Source organism: Varanus komodoensis, unplaced genomic scaffold (assembly GCF_004798865.1).
Source record: "Varanus komodoensis strain SLA01 unplaced genomic scaffold, ASM479886v1 scaffold208, whole genome shotgun sequence".
NCBI classification, from domain to species: domain Eukaryota; kingdom Metazoa; phylum Chordata; class Lepidosauria; order Squamata; family Varanidae; genus Varanus; species Varanus komodoensis.
Window position 1 is genome coordinate 1 of NW_025335584.1, and position 21,614 is coordinate 21,614.

The 21,614-nt window shown below is 43.7% G+C and overlaps 1 protein-coding gene across 1 annotated transcript in view; it reads right to left on the reverse strand.

The window, feature by feature from the left end:
• Positions 1-369: 369 nt before the first annotated feature.
• Positions 370-21,614, reverse strand: part of LOC123023295 (vomeronasal type-2 receptor 26-like) — a 29,360-nt gene continuing 8,115 nt past the window's right edge. Inside the window, exons 4-7 of the mRNA XM_044429789.1 lie at positions 7,122-7,413; positions 5,505-5,732; positions 2,821-2,947; positions 370-1,286 (exon numbers count right to left, since the gene is read on the reverse strand). Of these exons, the coding sequence (XP_044285724.1) occupies positions 370-1,286; positions 2,821-2,947; positions 5,505-5,732; positions 7,122-7,413 (1,564 nt within the window). The remainder of the gene's footprint in view (positions 1,287-2,820; positions 2,948-5,504; positions 5,733-7,121; positions 7,414-21,614) is intronic.

Below are 21,614 nucleotides of genomic sequence, written 5' to 3' on the forward strand. Positions count from 1 at the left end.
CCAGCCAATGTTGAATGTAGGAAAATGAGTAGTTTGAATTCCCATTTCCTCAACAAAAGGCTCTTGTGAAAAAAATGCAGAGATTTGGGAAAACCCAGTCACCAAAGAATGGAGATACACCATGGATGCAGAGACTTTCTCATGAACATAATACAAAAACAGAACACCTATGGAGGTGGGAATGTTGCATTCCAGAAACCGAATAATTAAAAGTTCTGTTCCATAGAAGACAGTATACTTGAAAAGAGTAAACCCTTTCTAAGATAGTTTAATTGTTCTAGTCTCACTACAAGACTTAGAGCTTCCCAGCATTACAATTAGGGTCTGCACTCAGCTGAGATACTAAATTTAAATGTGCATGACAGTGGACTAGAATATCGGCCCAGGTTTTTCCATTCTTATCAGATGTCCCTTGTCATTTAACTCAGGCCTCATTAAAATGATGAAGCATTTGGGAGAAAAAATGGAAAGCAATAGGCCAGCACTGGAGGTTAAGATGGAGAAGATCTCCACTGCCACCAGGTATTTTCCTTTGATGCTCAGGTAGGTTGGGATGAAGGAGAACCACACACTGCAGAAGATGAACATGCTGAACGTAATGAATTTGGCTTCATTGAAAGTGTCCGGCAACATCCTGGCTAGGAAAGCCACAGTAAAGCTGGCAATAGCCAGCAAGCCCATGTAGCCCAAGACACAGTAAAACATCACACCTGAGCCCTCATTGCATTCCAGGATGATTTGGTCCCTTGCTGAGTGCCGATTCATATCTGGGAAAGGAGGAGACGTACTTAGCCAAAGTACGCAAATGACTACCTGTACAGAAGAGCCACAGAGGACAAGAGAAATTGCTATTCTTTTCCCAACACATTTCCTTATTCTGGATCCGGGTTTGGTGGCCATGAATGCCATGACCACAGTTGTAGTTTTTGCCAAGAGAGAGGAAAGGGCCACCGAGAAGATGGTGCCAAAGGCAGTTTGTCGGATGAGGCAGGCAACCTTTTCAGGCTTTCCAATGAAGAGCAAGGAGGAGAGGAAGCAAAGCAGGAGGGAGATGAGGAGGATGTAGGTAAGGCCCCGGTTGTTGGCTTTGACAATGGGCGTGTCCTTGTGGTTCAGAAATATCCCCAGGACTGAAGTTGTAATCAAAGCGAAAGAAATAGCCACTATAGTGAAGATGAATCCTAAAGGTTCTTTGTAGGAAAGGTAGCTAACAGCACGGGGGAGGCATTGGTTTTGGTTCTTGTTGGGATGTTGTTCTTCTGGGCATTCCATGCAAGCATCCATATCTGAAAGGAGAAGATGAAGGTGAAGAGGAGGATGAATGGTTGTTGTTCTAATATTGCAAGCGTTCCAACAGAGTGTTGGCATAGGTATCCATTAGCCTGAAATTTCTTATTGCTGAAGAACCACCTAATCGAATATCTTCTCAAGCATTCACTTCCTCTCCTTGGTAAAGTAGCGCTGACTAACAAACAGTATTGGAAGTCAAGCTAAACTGAAACCAAATTCATTAGCACAAAGTGCAATAATTCTTTTCAATCATAGGGACATGCCTACAATTGATATCCAGAATTACATACAAATCCAAATGAATTTTAGATTGTAATGGGTCGGTGTGAAGGCTGATTGCAGCAGTGATCCCAGAAGCACAGGATTCAGATCTCATCTTGTGAAATGTTGCGTTGGTGATCTTTCCATGTCATTTAATGGCCTGATTAATGGGGAGAGAGGAATATTTGCATTAGGACTATTGCAGTAGTGAAGAAAGCAGCAGAAACCAGACACCTCAGCTGGGTCGTGGTCTGGCTTCCTCCTGCCTCTGCAGCGCTCTTTGCTGAGCAGATAACATCATTTCTGCATAGCTAAAATTTAAATATTGCATATTTTGTGTATATGAAATTCTGGGAGATTTAACCCACCAACCTTCAATTAGGACTTCCATCACATCCACAGGTACTTTTGAAATACAGTGGTGGCAGTTGAGGCCTGCAATTTCATGTTCTGCAAATTAGATTCAATTTAGAAGGAGCTGTCCTGTGCTCAAGAATCTCATTAAACAGGTGAAAGAAGTGGCTTTTGCTTTGCTCCCTTCTATGCACTTACACCAAACTCCAACATTCCAGAAACAAGATCTATGTGTGCTTTTCAGCATTATCTTTGTTGGGTTATAAGTGTTTTTTGCCCTGCAATTTCATGTACTCCAAATTAGATTTATTTTAGAAGTGGTTGGTCTGTGCTTAAGAATTTCATCAATGATAACATCAGCTCCACATTGCTATAATTTAAGTATAGTGAAGTAAAATATGTGTTACTTATATGTATGTATCATCCTGGGAAAGGTCTGCAATTTCATATACTACAAATTAGATTCAATTTGGAAGGGGTTTTCCTGTGCTTAAGAATCTCAGTGCTCCTTCTCTCATTGCTCCCTTCCCTTCACCTACAGCAAGCTCAGAGATTCCAGAAACAAGATCTATGTGCGTTGTTCAGCATATGCACTATTGGGATTGATGTATTTTTTGCTCTTGTTACACTTCGTTGTCCTTACACTTGCCAGTGTGCATTCTTCTGGCTTTACAACCATTTTGAACTAAGGGTTTTTTCTCTCTCCATGATCTTAAATGTTTTGCTTGCAGAAGAATGGACAGAAAGAGAAATAGAATTCAGGTCAGGCTGGATTCTATCTCTATCTTCTTCTGCATCTTCTCTATCTTCATTGAATCTTCTCTCTCTCTCTCTCCCCCCCCCTCTCACACACACACACCTATGTATCAGTTCCTAAGGCCTCTCAGCAAACCTACTGTACATGATGCCTCCTACCCTTCCTGTTGGACATCATCCCTTCAGGGCATGGAGCACAGTCGTAGCAGCAAAATTTCTCTCCTTCCCTCTTTTTTCTGCTGTGGCCAGGATAGCAGTTGTCATTGCACACAGAAAGGGGCAGCACCTGCACAAAAACACAAGATGCTGGACAAAGGAAACACTCTAGACATAATCTACCTAGACTTTAGCAAAGCTTTTGACATAGTGTCACATGACAATTTAGTAAAAACTGGACTGCACGGAGAAACTATTAGGTGGATCAAAAATTGGCTGCTAAATTGGACACAACACTGCTTATCAATGGCACCTTCTCAGATTGGATGTAGGTAACTAGTGGGGTGCCACAGGGTTCATTCCTGGGCTCAGTGCTCTTCAACATCTTTATTAATTATTTAGATGAGGAAGTACATGGAAAGATAATCAAATTCACATATGATACAAAACTGGGCGGAATAGCAAACACCCTAGAAGACAGAATGAATATTCAGGGCCATACCTGAACACTGAGCTCACAGCAACAGAATGAGATTCAGTAAGGACAAGTGCCAAGTTCTCCACCTAGGAAAAAGAAACCAGCTGCATCGATACAAGATGGGGAATACTTGGCTCAAAGATCTTGGAGTAATTGTGTACAATAGGCTGAACATGAGCCAACAATGTGATGCAGCTGCCAAAAGGGCAAATGCTATTTTGGGATGCATTAACAGAAGTATTACTTCCAAATCACAATGAGTAGTAGTTCCTCTATACACCTCACTAGTTGTACCTCACCTGGAATAGTGTATCCAGTTCTGTGCAGCAATATTGAAGAAAGATTCAGGAAAATTTGAAAGGGTCCAGAGGTGGCAACAAAAATGATCCAGGGTTTGGAAACATTGCCCTATGAGGAAAGACTGAGAGAACTGGGCATGTTCAGCCTTTAGAAGAAAAGACTGAGGGGGGACATGATATCCCTTTGTACGTGTAAGTACCTTAATGTTTGTCACAAAGAGGAAGGTCAAGATCTCTTCTTGCCAATGCCTGAGTGTAGGACATGATATAATCAGTTCAAGTTGTGACAACCCAGATTCAGGCTGGACATCAGGAAAAGCTTCCTCAGTGTCAGAGTAATACGACAGTGGAACCAGCTGCCTAGAGAGGTGGTGGGCTCTCCCACAGTAGAGACATTAAAAAAAATGGACAGCCATCTGAGTGAATGATGTAACGTAGTGTTCTGCAAAAGCAGGGGGTTTGACCCAATGGCCTTCATGGCCCCTTCCAACTCTACTATTCTATGATTCTATGATTCTTTGCACATGGCCATTAAGAAATTGTGAGCCAAGAATGCCTATAAAATGTAAAGTCAGGCATCATGTTGTCATTTATTGAAGGTCATAGGACTATTTAATGAAGCAATTAAATTGCTGGTAGCATTCAGTTGAGAATACAGTCCCTCACAACCTGGACCATCCACCATGCAAACATCACCTCTAAAATTAATGCTTGTACACATGTGCTCATAAATATTCTCGAATTATGATATGGACTTGAAATGTTTGCTCTTTCCTTAAGTAATACACCAAGACTGAAATCTCACACCCAATAACTGGGGAGAATGCCCCATAAGACTCATTATGCAGTTACATAAGAACTAGAACTATGTAACTGCAGTGCAAATGAAAAGAAAACCCTTTGTAATCCATGGCACTTTAAATGCATTTAGTATAGATGTCCAAGAAACAATAAAGTATTACCTGTAAACTCATGAAATGCTTAAAAGGTTTCTTTCTCATTTATCCATCCATTCCATGTCCAAGAAGGGATGGTCCGCACTTCTTGCTTCGCTATGACATAGTTGCTAGCTTCTAAGAAACCCTTTTTGCCCTTAGGCCACAAATATATAGCTATTTGTCAAGGAATAAGCCCCACTGCAATCAGAGGTGTGTTTATATGAGTAGATATATATAGAAGTGCACGATTACTCTACAGTTCCCCATCACCACTGGCCATCAGAAAGCATATTGTCAAGTTGGAGAGGAAGGAGTAGATCCTTGTGGAAACAGGAGAAAGACAGAGTCCATCTCATGTGCTGGTTTCAGAACAGAAGCGGGGGCTGCCCCAAAAAATTTAATCTGCCAGGCAATCAGGGAGGTGTCTATAGTAGAAGTGAGATGAGGTTTTAGCAGATTTGCAGCTGGAATACACTCAGATGCCTTCAGAGAAGTAGATATGGATCATAAAGTCACAGGCATATCTGACAACAATTGTTAGCTTTGCTCCATTTCACATCACCACCAAAATGGAAAGTTTCTTGGTGGCTGTAAAGGAACAGCTCTGTCTTTTGCTTATGTATTAGTTTGCTTTTCAGCTACTATGGGGTATGCCTACCTCTGCATTTGGAAGCCTCAGATTCTTAAAAACAGAAAAAGAAAAATACAAGTTGATGTGGGGCTGGTGAAAATGACTTATCACACAATATATTGGGTATTCATTCCCCAGGGATTTATTTCCTAGAGTACCAGTGATGCTTATGTGAAGATCACAAATTACCCCTCAACCATTTGTTCCCTTCAATTGGGAAAGGAAAAAGAGGTTTGTTCTGTTCTGTTTCCTTACAATTGCAGAAGATGACCCAGAGACCTGGACAAAATGAAACATTTTTTAATCCAACCTTGCATTAGAGTACCGTAACTCCACCTGACCTGGTTAAAACTCCTGTGCCACACAATTCGATCATCATCAAGGGTCAGTTCCTTCCCTGGATGAGCCCATGGTTCCAGTCTTCCAACTTTCACTCTAACAAAAGAGTTGTTTGGGAATGTTATCAAGTTTGTAACATCAAAACCTGCCACTGATTCTCCACTTTCATCAAAACCCACACGGTCTCCAGCACTGTTGTTGAACAAGATTCCACATAGAAAATGATGGAGCTAAGTTGAAAAAGAAAATTATGCATATAGAAACAAGATATTACTTTTGGGGTTAATGAGAAGGAAGATTTTTGGGGTTAATGAGAAAGAAGAACCCTCAGAAGTGGATGAAGTATGATGGGTGGCAAATGCTTAAAACTTTCAAGTGTGCCTGTGATGTTATTATTAATACAACCACTGAGATCTCTGCCACATACACACATGCTCTCTTCTTCTTACATGAAACAAAAAACAAAAGAAAAAGATTCACCACTACAACATGGGATAGATAGTTGATTGTCTTTGGTGTGGCAACATTCCAGTGCATCAGGATGCTACATGCACACTTCAATCTGGTGCAGCATAATTCTGAGATGTGTGTGTGTGTTTGTGTGTGGGCATGTTAAACAGAGATGACCCCATCATGCAAAAGCATTCTGCTGTCATTGTGCCATCCTCACCTTCCATGTCTCCTCATCATGACTTGCCAGATGCCCTCTGTCTCTGAATCTTTTACATTTTAAATTGCATTTTAATGTAGCATGCATTGCGTGTGCTACTGCGTAGACAGCGTTGTAGACATTGTAACTGTGGCCAGTCATCTTCCATTCAAATAATGTACTTGGAAGGGTCTCCAACCTTTCCTCCCCAGTACACAACTTTCTGCTTTCCTCACCTATCTGGGAAGGGTTGAAATGGCAGTGAAATGCCTGCTCCCAGAAATTCTGAAAAAATATGTCTCCTTTTCTCCACTGAGGCTTCATAGTGTGAACAAGTGTGTGGAATCCAGGTGGCTGCTTGGAGTGAACAGCAAAGGTTATGGCACCATGGAAATGCTGGATATCCCACATCTTTTGAATAGGAACTGATTCAAAATCCCATTGGGATGTCGCAATCCACACTTTTTCCAAGGGTGGCCATGCCACAATTGATGCTGTCAAGAACATCATTCTCAGATTCTGCCAGGAAGGGGGTTCTCCTTGTACAAAACAAGCACTGACTTTTCTTTCCAGGAGAACTGGATAATTTCCTAGCACTTCTAACAGCCGGCTTGTATACTCATCCAAATATGTCCGCTCTGGAAAGCGAAATATGAAGGCATGGCAGATATCATTCTGGGAAAGCAGAGGGACCATGGTCTGCAAGAACTTGTCCCCATAGTCATCATCCACAGCCAGCAGCCCAATCCATGTCCATCCAAAATGCTGAAGTAAGCGCACAGCCCCCAGATACTGATGGGATTCCCTGGGCACCATCTGGTACAAAAAGGGGAACTGTGTTTTCTCACCATGTGCTGGGGAAAAGGACCCATAAGTGAGCTGAAATTAAATGCATCAAAGTACAGAGATGTATTAGGAGATAATGTCAACTTCTGTTCCATGGAATTTTAGAAAATCGGAAAGAGCCTACCTGTGGGATCTTGTACATGGCAGTGATGATGGCCAAAATTTCAGAGGCTTCAGTGGCAAGTCCTCCAATGACAGCAGCTATTTTTTTCTGAGCACCACACCTGAAATTGGGCACAAATCTGTGGTATGTGCAAAGGAGGCCCATGGAGGCCTTATATGTTATCCTCGCAATGTAGTAGCCATTGATAATGTGGAAACCCAGAGTGAGGTTAGGCAAGATTTTGGGATTCTTGTTGATCTCATCTACAGCAAAGGACAAGGCCAGGATGTGCTGGTACATCTTTGGCATGGAACTGCAATAAGAGTTGTTCAGTTGTTCAATAACTGCAATAATCAGTTATTTCACTTCTTTGTGATTCTACTTAAACATGAATTTCAGGTGTTGTGTGACTCAGAACTAAGCAGAACTTTTGAGTGATTCTTCTGCAAGAGATACTGCAAATTCCATTTTCCATACTTGTTAGTAGTTTTAACCAGTTCACGTGAAATGTTATTTATGTTGTCCTTAGTAAAATGCTTTCCCTACCTACATCAACAAATACCTTCCAATCCCAAAACTGCACAGCCAGTGTGAGGCTTGGCAAGATTTTAGGATTCAAATCTTAGTTATATGCACTTTCCCCATAAATAAGTAATGGATTTGGAGATTTCCACACAATAGATATTTTCCCCTAATATACCCATTTTAAGAGAAGGGAGGTTACACAAATAAAGAGTAGTGAACAAGCCAAAGCATAATGGTGGTTTCATACATTTTTTCCAAATGGCAATAAAGTTTGTTCAAATGATATTCCAATGGGGCTTTTCCAAGCATGACCATTTCATAGAATCATAGAACTGTAGATTTGGAAGGGGCCATGAAGGCCATCAAATCCAATCCCCTGCTGCTGCAGGACACCAATTTACACCATCCCACTCAGATGAGTGTTCATTTTCTTCTTGAATGTCTCCAGTGTGGGAGAGCACCCTACCTCTCTAGGCAGCTGGTTCCATTGTTGTATTGCTCTGACAATGAGGAAGCTTTTTACAAAAAAAGAAAAAATGTTAATGCCTTCCTGAGTCCATTCACTTTCTCACAGTTCTGAAATAGGAACTCTTCCCACCACTGTGTCACTGTACACTTCCCTCTGCCTTTCAGACATGATGCACAAACTTAGCCTGTATCCTTAGCACAACCGAGAATGTTTTCCCTGTATTCTCCACTCTCTCCCAGAACTGCCTCTTCATTCCATGACTGAGTCTGTTGAGTTTATTTTAGTTTGTTGATTTGCCTTGATATTATTGGGAAGCTATTGTTCTTTCAATGATTAGGAGGTTCATCTGACTAAGTTGAATCCAATGCTCTGCCAATAGATAGCCAGGGCAGAATGATTGCTGGTCATTCTTTATCTGCAGCTTCTCCCTCTCTTTTGGGGGAAGTAGGTGGGAAAGGAGCACTTTATAGAGAAAAAAATATTTCAAGGAACTTGATAACTTGATCAAGTGAAAAACTACACAGAATTGCAGCAGAAGATCCAAATACACTTCTAGTTCAGAAGAACTGTGTCAACTGCATGGCAAACAGAGGTAGTGCGGTGATGCTTGTATGATATATAGCTTGTCCATGTCAATGCATTTATACACTTTATCAATGCAACAAGAGAGTTACTTTACTACACAATAATGTGCCCAAGTTTCAGTAAGCCAGATTCCAGATACATCCTAGGAAAAACATCCTGATTGGTAAAGCAGTATGACTGTAGAACAAATGATTTAGGAAACTCATGGGCTCTCCCACAATGGAAGCATTCAAGATAGTGCTGGACAGCTATCTGTCAATGATGCTTTCACTCAGAGTCCTTACAGGCCCCTTGCCATCCTACTGGTCTATTATTCTGTTCATCCAGGAAAGCCAAGTATGGTTGACTCACTTAAGGATACCAAACAATTTAGCTGATCACCAATCTGCAGAAAGAGATTGGACAAAGGCTGACAGTAAATCTTTGTTCAAAGTGTACTGTGAACACATTCCTCCTTTTGGGTGCTCTAGTTTGCACAGGTGATTTTCAAAGTGTATGATCTTCAAGAGCATTATTCCAAGGTCAAACACTATTTCAGGCTGCATGAACAGAAGCATCAGTTCCAAAACATGTGAAGCACTAGTTCCACTCAACTCAGCACTTGTCAGACCTCAGCTGGAGTAATGTGTCCAGTTCTGGGCACCTAAGTTTTAAAAGATGCAGAAAATCTAGAAAGGGTAGAACGGAGAACAAAAAGGATGATTCAGAGATGGGAGGCAGAGCCAATGAGGATTAAGAGAAATGGGCATGTTTAGCCTTAGGAAGAGAAGATGGAGGTTTGATCAAGAAGATTTGATATCAAGAAGATCTGATAGTGCTATGCAAGTACCTCAACAGCTGTTACAGAGAGGAGGGACGAGATCTCTACTCATTCATTCCAGAGTGCAGGACATGGAACCATAGAAAAAAGACCATTTGGACAGTCAGCTGAGTGGGATGGTGTAATGCAGTGTCCTGCAGGAGCAGGGAGTTGGACCCCATGGCCTTCAGTCCCTTTCCAACTCTACTATTCTATGATTCTAATAGTTACTATGGCAGGACAAGTCAAATAATTCACAACCCCAAGGTGTTCTACATTCACATTCTGGAAATAAGTAATGTTTCATATACAGTCTTTTCCCTGTTACTGTGAATTAAAGAATTTGGAGGATGCAAAAGAAAAAAAGGAGGGAGGGAGGGAGGAAAACTTACGCAGCTTCATTGATCAGCATCTGTGTGGGTTGCTGCACAAAAGAGGGGCTGTTGTGAAAGAAGAAAACCTGAGAGACAATTGCACCGATGACAAACATGCCTGGCTGATAAAATTGGTGGGGTGTAGGAAAGGGATCTGTGGGTATAGCACAGCTAATAGAATGAGTCTCACATTCTGTATGTAAATGCAAAACAAGCATCAGAACTCCTAGAACTGCCATCTTCATGCCAACTTTCTCATCAGGATTTAGATTCCTGTGTTCTCCAAATAGCATGCATTTTTTTAAAAATCCTTTCATGAGTGAGTTGTGATGGTGTACACACAGAGAAGGAAAACTGCCATGTTTGCTTTGCTGAAACTTCATTGCCACTTTCTGTTTCTGTATCCTTTGTAAAGATCACACTTCCTACATGTTTGCCCAAACCAATTGCAGGAATCATTTGTATCTTTGAAAGGACAGGAGCTGCCTATCTGCAGATGAAATATGTTTTTATGGCACTGTAATGACACCCTAATGAGTTCAGTAGTGTGGCACTTGGAAATGTAAACATTCTTAGATGGAAAACCATATGCAAGGATTATGAAAACCACTAATCTGGATGTTGACAGGGAAGCTAATTACATTCCCCAGAGGATCAGTGTTTCCCATGGCACAACACAAAGGAAAGCACTTGAAATAGAAATGATGGCCATCTTTTTTGTTTTGAGTTGCAACACATGAGGAGAAGTTATACATTTTGGTACCAGGCAAACCCTTTTTATTTTCCATTTATTTTAATTGTTGACTAGAGAGGTGCTTTTAAAGTGGTTTTTAGTACCATGATCGGTGGCAGTGGTTCACCAAGTTTTAATCTGTTTTGTGTTATGGTTGTTTGGCCTGCTTTGCTTGTGTTCTTGTATTTTGGTTACTGTTCTGTTGTTTCAATGCCTACCTTTTGTAAACCAACCCAAGAACAATGTGCTGATGGAACGGTACATCAATTTATAAGATACCTAAAGGACTTCTGGTTGATGTCATGCCAAGACAGCACAGGAGAACAGAGATTCCGTACTTCATGCCAAAATCCATTCTACAGAGGGCCCTGGGAGGCCCATCCAAGCCCTGTCGGGGCAGGGATTAGAAGACCGAGTATACATCTGCCTGGTGCAGGGGGAAGCAGTCCCCCACCCACTGGGAGAAATTCAGGGAAATTCTCAGTGAACAGAGAAAGGGGGGTGCACCCACCCCCCCATAAGCTACTGGCACCAGATTAGTGGCAAAGAAGAAAAAAGAAGAAGTTTAAAAGTGGACATCAGACCTGCTGAGTGAGCATTCAAACCTTTCAAAATACTGCCCATGAAAGAACTTGTGAAATAACTATCAATCTGAATAACAAAAGAAAGGCCCTCTTGACATAGGGAGGAAACTTCTCCCTGTGGAGTTCAAGCATTGACAAATCTAGGCCAGATTAAGTGAAACTGGGGAAATTTGAGACTTGAAAGAGAAGAGGGGTTTATATATATATATGTTTAATCTCCCCAAGGATGAAGAATTAAATTTGAACTTATTGTATATTAATTGGTAGAAAAAGTTCTCTTTCTGTTTTGTTTCTGTATGTCTCTTTTGGAGATGACAGGGCGATTTGATCTTTCCAGTTCCTGCACTAACAAATAATCTTTTGCTGCCACCCTGTGGTTTTTTTATCCTTTAACAGATACATCATTTGCCCCCTCCAAAAAAATCTTTTTTTCCACTCTTTGTGATTTTTTTGCTGAAGTAGATCTTTCTGTCTTTGCTATATTTTAAAAAAATGCTTCAATTAAACCTTTCACTTTCTTCATGAAAAAAATTCACCCATCATCTTTGGCACCTACGTCTGCTTCCCAAAGCCCAACACATTAATTAAAAACTGTGGATTTGGGAAAATTTCAAAAAGATATACAAATGACACTTTTGGAAATACAAGCATCTCTAACATCTATGCAAGCATCTCAAGAGTCTATGCAAAATGCTATACAAGAATTTGCTTTGGAACAAAAGGAAAGGCTGGATAAATTGGATAGTCATGTCTTGAAGATAATGAATCAACATGCAGATTCCTGTATTAAAATAAAACAAAATGAACAAAAAATACAAAAGGTTGATGATACTGATAAGAAAATTGAAAAGGTGGATAAAGAGATGCAACAACTAACACAAACAAATAAGTTATTCTGGGATTCAGTTGCTATATTGGAGAGATTTCAGAATACACCAGAAGCAAAAAATGAAAACCTATGTGGTTTAATAAACATTATGTTAGCAGATGCTCCTGCTTTGGAAAAGGAAGAGACCAATAAACAGCTTGACCTGGTTTATAGAGTCAACTTAAGATATTTTAGAAGTCATAAATTTCTGAGGAAGAATGGATATTTCTAGGGCATGATTTACAAACGGGATGGCATGCTTATATGTGGTAAGAGTGTTGACATTTCTTGGTGACACAAAGTTCAAATACAATCAAGATATGTGAAGATTATAGAATATATGATCTTATAAAGGAATTAGCAACATTTGATTAAATGATTTTAAAAACAGATGAAAGAATGATAAAAGGATTGTATAACATCCTTTTGGGTATAAAATTGAACGATGAATGAGTTAAGGACACTATGATAATATGGGCATAAAATGTTGGACATTACATTGAGTTACAGAAACAGCAAAAGCTGTGGAAATGAAATATTAAGGTAATCTTAGCCACCTCATCTAAAGGAAACCTATATAAATGTTTTATAGTTAGATAGATAGACATAAATGTTTTATAGATAGTTTTTATCACTAAATAGATTAGCAAAAATGTTCTCAAATATGTCAAATAGATGTTGGAAATGTAAACACATTTAAACCTGATGACTTTTCTCTTTTTTGTTATTAGATAATATTCTTAATGATTTTGATAAAAAGAGTATATATTGGATCTTACATGTAATTGCTGTGGTGAGGATTCTATTTGCTCATTAGTGGAGGAGTGAAGAGCCATGCACTGAAGAGTTGATCGTAAAAAGGATTTTGGTCTGCACGGAAAGGAACAGATTGAACATGTATCTGAAGGAGAAGGAGGATGCATTTCTCTACCAAACTTGGAACTCTTTTTATTAGCAGTTAGAGAAAAGGGACTAAGTGTAAATTTGAATATAGCTACTGACTGTTAAAATGAGGAAGATGTCAACCCAGTATATCCGATATCTTAAATAACTATTGTTTTTAATGTTAGATTGTAGAGAAAAATAATAAAATTTATTTTTTTTAAAAAATTATAGGACACCAGGCTCTGGCCTCTTGGCAAAGCCGCAGAGGCAGAGGCTGGGAGAGAGTGCTGAGTGACCAGGGGACTGGCAAAGGCAAAGTAGGAGCTGGACAGCAGAGCAGAGGGCCAGGAGCAGCAGAGAGGAAGGGGGTGGGGCCAGAGAGGCTAGAGCAGCAAGGAGGAAGCAGACAGGCAGGGCCACTAGCCTGAGGGACTGATAAGGCCATGCTCAGCCCCTGCAAACCCTTTTGGCTCTGGTCTCTTGGCAGAGCAGATGAGTCAGAGGCTGGAAGAGAGTGCTGAGTGATCAGGGGACTGGCGAAGGTAAGGTAGGAGCTGGGCAGTGGAGCAGAGGGCCAGGAGCAACAGAAAGAAAGGGGGCGGGGCCAGAGAGGCTAGAGCAGCCAGGAGGAAGCAGAGGGGTGGGGCATCATCCCTTGTCTGCGTCCCTTAGCTTTGACCAGGACTGTCCAGAGACTCCCTTCCCTGAGACACAGAGGTTTGATTGTTTGTTTGTTTTGTTTTGTTTGTGCTGTGCTGTGCTCTGTTTTTATTCCAATTTAAATTTAAGTTTACTTTATCCTTGTGTGTGTGTGTGCGAGTGGGTTTTTGTCTGGGAGAAGTGGGAGAGTGAGAGGAACTGCAGGACGAACAAGGCAGGGGATGAAGGTAAGGTCTCGGAAGGGATACCGATGGCAGACCAGGAGATGGCCTTGGCAGGAGTCATGGGTGTTGCTGTCCGCTGCGACAGCTGCAACATGTTTGCCCTTCTCCCCCAGGAGAGGCAGGGACACACTTGCCCTCAGTGCAAGATGGTGACCCTGCTAAAAGAGGAGGTAAGGTGCCTGAGGGCCGAGAGAGCTCTCCAGGGTTGGACAGAGGGTTGTGGGAGAGGCCACGGGAGGAGCAGCTGCGGAGACATAGAGGTATTTCACCCAGAGGAGGAGGAGGCCAGCACGGCCTCCTCCTTCTCCTGGCACCAATCTGGAGCTGGGAAACAGATTCTCTCCACTTGGGGAGGCTGGGGATGATGAGGCCTCAGGGGACCAGCAGGACCCCCAGCCTGAGACATCAGGTGGCAAGGGGGCCGATGCAGGAGAGATGAGGGCCAGGGCATGGCTGCCCACTAGCACCGGAAAGGTACGGCGGCGGGTGATTGTTGTTGGGGACTCCCTCCTGAGGGGCACTGAGCCGGCGGAGTGCTGCCCCAACCTGGAGACAAGGGAGGTTTGCTGCCTGCCGGGCGCATGCATCCGGCATGTGAAGGACAGAGTGGAGCGTCTTGTTCACTCTGGGGATCACCAGCCACTCCTGGTGATCCATGTGGGCACAAACAATGTGGCCAGGCAGGGTGTGCTTGGGACCACCAGGGACTTTGAGGCATTGGGGAAGAAACTCAGGGAGCTGAAGGCCCAATTGGCCTTCTGATCAATCTTACCTGTCTGGGGATTTTGGCCAGGAAGGGACAGGAGGGCCTCCGAGGTGAACGACTGGCTTAGGGTGTGGCGCCAGAAGGAACGCTTTGGGTTCCTCGACCACGGCACTCATTTTCTTGCCAATGGACTTCTGGCAAGGGATGGGTTACACCTCACGAGGATGGGGAAAAGGTCCTTTGGAGATGCTCTAGTGAGCTTTGTCCGGATGACTTTAAACTGAGCTGGGGGGGGGGCACGGGTTCAGGCCTCCCAGGAACTTGTCTGCACTGGACAAGTGTGGGGGGAGGATCAGGGCTCTGGGAGTAGGGTTTTAGAGATACTGGAGGGACTGACAGGACTCCTACAGAGAGGGGCCAGGTATTAGGGAGGATGGGAGGAAGGAGGAGGCTGGGAACTCCAAGGAAAGGAAGCAGTGGGAAGGAGTTGAGGTGCATGTACACCAATGCTAGGAGCCTGGGTAATAAGCAGGGAGAGCTTGAAGCTCTCTGGGGAATAGGAGGTATGATCTGGTGGGAATCAGAGAAACTTGGTAGGATGAAAGGAAAGTCTGGAATGTGAACATAGAAGGGTATCACCTTTTTAGAAAGGACAGGAAGGGGAAGAGGGGTGGAGGTGTGGCTTTATATGTCAGGGAAGGGATAGGATGCAGTGAGATAGAATGTAGCACAGATGGGGATTCGGTAGAGACAGTCTGGGTGAAACTTAGGGGTTTTGACAGGGAAAGAGACCTGACAGTGGGGGTATGTTATCGCCCTCCAGGTCAGCTTGATGATGTCCTGACAGGCCAGATTCTAAGGATATCTCGGGGGAGAGATACAGTAATTATGGGAGATTTCAATCTCCCGGATGTTACTTGGGAGTCTCAATCGGTGGTGACAGCCAGGTCATGTGACTTCCTAGAAGATATAGAGGGAGGGTTTTTCACACAGAGGGTCCAAGAGGCGACGACAGAGGGAAATTCCTAGACTTGGTCTTCACCAATAGGGAGGAGCTGATAGATGAAGTACAGAATAGGGGAGCTCTGGATGTGAGTGATCACTCCATCCTTTGCTTTGAGATCAGGGTACTGCAGATGGGCAGCAGGTCGAGCACTAGAAGCTGGGACTTCAAGAGGGCCAACTTTGGCCAACTGAAGGCCAGACTGCGGAAAGTCTCCTGGGATAGGTTACTGGAAGGTAAGCGAGTTGAGGAAGGGTGGATAGCACTCAAAAGGGAGGTTTTGGAGGCACAAGCTTTGACAATACCTCTAGTCATTAAGGTGGGGAGGCGGAGGAAAGTGCAGCCATGGATGCAAAAGGAGGTGGTTAGAGGGACTAGACGAAAGAGGAACCTCTGTAGAAAATGGGTACTGGGGGAAATAGACAAAAGTGTATACCGGGAGGAGGAGGTCCGTAGCAGAAGGATTCTTCTCAAGGCTAAGGCTGATCATGAGCCGAGACTTGCCAAGAATATCAAGAGCAATAAAAAGGGCTTCTTTCAGCATGTAAATAGGAAGAGGAAGGGGAGACAAGTGGTGGGACCACTAAATAAGGAGGAAGGAGATCCAGTGACTGATATGAGGGAATAGGCACAGAAGCTAAATGACTATTTTGCCTCTGTGTTCTCCCCAAAGCAGGACGGGTGATATCCGCATAGGAGATTAGATGAGGCTGGGGACTTAGGGGCACAGATTAGAGTCACCCCCCCCCTTGAAGTTGAGGGGCTCCTCAGGGCATTGGACATTACAAAGGCGCCAGGCCCTGATGGGTTACACCCAAGAGTACTTGGAGAGTTGGCAGGGGTTCTCTCACGCCCTCTGGCCTCCATTTTTGAGACCTCGTGGAGATCGAGTGAAGTTCCAGAGGACTGGAGGGTGGCATCAGTGGTCCCAATTTTTAAAAAGGGTAGTGGAAAGGACATGGGGAATTATAGAGTGGTTAGCTGTACGTCCATTGTAGGAAAAACAATGGAAAGGCTCATAATACCGAGAGATCTAGTGATGCTAGATAGGGAAGGGAGGCTGACAGCCACACAACACGGCTTCCGCAAAAACAGGTCCTGCCAGACAGACCTTGTGGAATTCTATGACAAGGTTTTGTGATGGCTAGAAGGAGGGGATGCAGTGGATGTGGTATACCTGGATTTCAGCAAGGTCTTTGACAAAGTTCCCCATGATATCCTGGTGGAGAAACTGAGGAGTTTTGGGATACACCAAAGCACTGTCCAGTGGAATAGGGCATGGTTGACTGACCGAAAGCAGATGGTAACCATTAGCGGGGAATCATCGGGATGGTGGCCAGTGACAAGCGGGGTCCCCCAGGGCTCTGTCCTGGGGCCGATCCTGTTTAATCTTTTCATTAACGACATGGAAGAAGGGGTGAACAGTCTGCTGATCAAATTCACAGACGACACTAAAAACTGGAGCAGTGGCCACAACTGAGGAACAGGTACTCCAGATCCAAAAGGATCAGGACAGACTATGGAAATGGGCAGGAGACAACAGGATGGTGTTCAATGTGCAGGGTCTTGCACTTCGGGCCTAGGAATAGCTGTCATAAGTACAGGTTAGGTGACAAGTGGCTGGAGAGCAGCACTTGTGAAAGGGACCTCGGTGTACTGGTTGACTGCAGGCTAAACATGAGTCAGTAGTGTGATGCGGTGGTCAAGAGGGCGAACACAACCCTTGGTTGCATAGCCAGAAGTATGGCTTCTAGATCAAGAGAGGTACTACTACCACTCTACACGACTCTAGTGTGCCCGCTGCTGGAGTATTGTGGTCAGTTTTGCGCCCTTCATTACAGAAAGGATATAGCCAGGTTGGAGTCAGTGCAGCGTAGGGCCACAAGTTTGGTGGCCGGTTTTCAGGGGATGCCATTTGAGGCGAGACTAAGGGAACTGGGTCTCTTCAGCCTGGAGAAGAGGAGACTCAGAGGAGATATTTTAGCGACATACAGGTATGTGAGGGGATGTCACATGGAGATGGGTAGAGACCTGTTCTCCCCTGCAGAGGAAGGCAGAACAAGCTCCAACGGAGCAAAGCTCAGGGAGCCAAGGTTTCGTTTGGATGCCAGGAAGCACTTCCTGACAATCAGGACCCTGAGGGTGTGGAATGGGCTTCCACGAGAGGTCGTTGAGGCCCCATCGATGCAGGTGTTCAAACATAGGCTGGACGTCCACATGGCATGCATGTCGTGAGTGGAGCCGGCTGGTGCCGGAGGTCAGACTAGATTGCCTGGGAGACCCCTTATGACTCGCTCTGTTTTCTATGTTTTCTAAAAATACCAAAAAAGGTACGACTATAAATACACACTGTTCATTATAGAACCACAGCTATGGCCAGAGAGCCACTTGGCCAGTGGCCACTCCTGCCAAGCTACAAGCCAGACAGTGCCTCTGAAAGCTACAGGTATGCAGCACTGTCAGAGGTATTCTCTCTTGGCCCACCTCCTGCCCTATAGGTCTCCTTTAGGGCAGGAGTGGGCAATCAGCTGGTGAGTGAGAGGGGGAGGATCAGCAGGCAGAAGAAGTGGGAATCAGCCAGGCATTGGCACCCAGGACCTGCTTGCATGCAGTAACAGATGTCATCTCTGCCACTCCTCACTCACCAGACCATCTCCCATCCTTCTTGAGCAGATGTGAGGAAAAGCAGCTGCATGGCCGCCTGGAGTTGGGGGCTGTGAGGATTCTCTCCCCACCCTCATTCCTCTCCACACTTGCCAGAGCTATGAGCTGTTGAAAGGACAAATCAGTGTAATTTCACAACACTTGGAACTTAGGTCACAATCTCTTCTGTTCCTGGAAGGCCACAGCTATGCTTGTGGAGGCATGCTGTTTGGACTAGAGCAACCCATTTCCTATGCTGACAAGTGCTGTATTCCGTTTATATCACAATTCATGTCAACAGGAGTAGAGTGATAACCCCACAGGGAGTTAGCCCAAAATGGAAAGAAAATTCCATATTCCAAACTGCGCAGGCTGCAGTCAGTAGCACTCACTAGGCTGGGCAAGAATGTTGAGCTGCTCTTCCACTTTGGAGGAGAAACTTTATTCAAGACTTTTGAGTCAGTGCAAAGCCAAAGTGACTTTGGCTTTGCACTGACTCAAGTTGTGAGCCCCCCAAGTCTTCTCTAGAAAGGAAAATGATACCTCTATAGCTAAATCAATCACAGTGAGAGGTGTCACCATGGTACAATTTACCAGCCTAAGAAGAGTGTTATGAAGAAAGTGTTGTTTCTCGTAGGAAGCCTTCATAGCATTGCAGCATTCCCACACATTCATTATTTTATGAGATAGCAGAGCTGCAGATCATCCTTTGTCAATGTCCATGAGAAGCAGCTGTAGCACCACCTCTGTACTTTAAGAGCACTTAAGTATTAAAGGAGAGAAAGAACATTGATAGCTGGATGATATGTGGAGAGCTATATAGCCATGTTTCATTCCCTATTTTCTTCTAAGAAACCACTTTTGAAAAACTAGCCAGCATGTTTCTATCAAACAATTTAACCAAAGTTTAGTGTAGGAAAGAAAAATGCATCAATTTCAGTTTTGCCAAAAAAAGGTTCGAATTTAGCCTCACTTCAGCACTACAGCAACCTAAGTTAGAACCTTAGTTTTTCAGTGTTATAATCAGCGTCTGCACTCAGATGGGATGCCCAATGAAATGTGCATTAGAGTAGACTTGGATAGAGTTCCAGGCCTACGTTTTTGCATTCCCATCCTTATCAGAAGTCCCTTGTCATTTAATGCAGGTCTCATTAAAATGATGTAGCATTTGGGGGGGAAAATGGAAAGCAATAGGCCAGCACTGGAGGTTAAGATGGAGAAGTTCTCCACGGCCACCAGGAATTTTCCTTTGGTGCTCAGGTAGGTTGGGACAAAGGAGAACCACACACTGCAGAATATCACCATGCTGAACGTGATGAATTTGGTTTCATTGAAAGTGTCCGGCAACTTCCTGGCTAGGAAAGCCAAAGTAAAGCTGGCAATGGCCAGCAAGCCCATGCAGCCCAAGACACAGTAAAACATCACACCTGAGCCCTCATTGCATTCTAGGATGATTTGGTCCTTTGCTGAGTACAGATTCATATCTGGGAATGGAGGAGAAGTAGTTAGCCAAATTATGCAAATGACCACCTGTACCGAAGTGCCAGAGAGGACAAGAGCAATTGCTATTCTTTTCCCCACCCATTTCCTCATTCGGGATCCAGGTCTGGTTGCCATAAATGCCAGGACCACAATCATGGTTTTTGCCAGGAGAGAGGAAAGGGCCACCGAGAAGATGGTGCCAAAGGCAGTTTGTCGGATGAGGCAGACAACCTTTTCAGGCTTTCCAATGAAAAGCAGGGAGGAGAGGAAGCAAAGCAGGAGGGAGATGAGGAGGATGTAGGTAAGGCTCCGGTTGTTGGCTTTGACAATGGATGTGTCCTTGTGCTTCAGAAATATCCCCAGGACTGAAGTTGTAATCAAAGCAAAGGAAATAGCCAATAGAGTAAAGGTGATTCCTAAAGGTTCTTTGTAGGAGAAGTAGCTCAGAGTACGGGGAAGGCACTGATTTTGGTTCTTGTTGGGATGTTGATCTTTTGGGCATTCCATGCAGGCATCCATATCTGAAAGGAGAGGATGGAGCAAGAGGAGGAGGAGGAATGGTTGTTGTTCTAAGATTGCAAGAGGTCCAGCAGAGGGAAAATCGTCCAGTTGGGGAAAGGTATCCAGCCTGAAACTTGTATTACTGAAGAATCACCCAGTCAAATATCATCTCAAGTACTCACATTCCCTCCTTAATAAAGCAGCAGTGACTCACAAAGAGAATTGGAAGTCTAGCTAAACTAAAACAGGATTCCTTGCTTTGAAGAACAATCATTCATTTCATTCTTATGGAAATGCCTACAATGGATATCCATATTTCTACACAAATGAAAATGAATTTTTGATTGTAATGGGTTGGTGGGAAAGATTATTGCAGCAGTCGGCCAGGAAGCACATGATTCAGATCTCATCTTGTGAAATGTTCCCTTGGAAAGTCTTTGAGTGTCATTCTATGTCTATCTGGCTCCTCCATTTGACATATAGGAAAAGGATACTTATCTACCTTCAATATTAGTTCTCAGGGCTATTGGGGGACCAAGGGGGGTACTGGAAAAAATAGGAGAGGAGATTGCAAAGAGCCTCCAACTCTGTCCCTGGTCCCGATTACTGGTTTGTGGGGAATATTTGCATCAGGTCTATGCAGTAGTGAGTAAAGCAGCAGAAACCATACATGTCAGCTGGGTCATGGTCTGAGTTCCTCCTTCCTCTACAGTCCACTTTGCTGAGCACATAATCCCATTTCAGCATAGCTGAAATTAAAGTATAGCATATTTTAATGCATCTGACATTCTGGGAGAGTTAACCCACCAATCCTCAATCAATGCTACGAACACATCAACAAATACTTTTGAAATATAGTGGTGGCAATTTACACAGATCTTTCTGAGGCCTGCAATTTCTTGTACTCCAAATTAGATTCAATTTAGAAGGGGGTGTGCTGTGCTTGAGAATCCCATTAACAAAGGTGCAGGGGGAAGTAAATGTGGGGGTTCACAATGCTCCCTTCCATGCACCTACAGCAAGCTCAGAGATTCCAGAAACAAGATCTATGTGCGCTTTTCAGCATATGCACTATAGGCATGGATGTATTTTTTGCTCTTGTTGCACTTCATTGTCCTTACACTTGGCAATGTACATTCTTTTGGCTTTACAACCATTTTGAAGTGCAGCAGTCTTGAACTGATTTTTTTTCTCTGCATGCCATTAAATGTTTTGCTTGCAGTAGAATGGACAGAAAGAGAAATAGAATTCAGGCCAAGCTGGATTCTCTCTCTCTCTCTCTCTCTCTCTCTCTCTCTCTCTCTCTCTCTCTCAACTATGTATCAGTTCCTAAGTCCTCTCAGCAAATCTACTGTACGTGATGCCTCCTACCTTTCCTGTCGGACATCATCCCTTCTGGGCACGGAGCACAGTCATAGCAGCAAAATTTCTCTCCTTCCCTCTTTTTCCTGCTGTAGCCAGGATAGCAGTTGT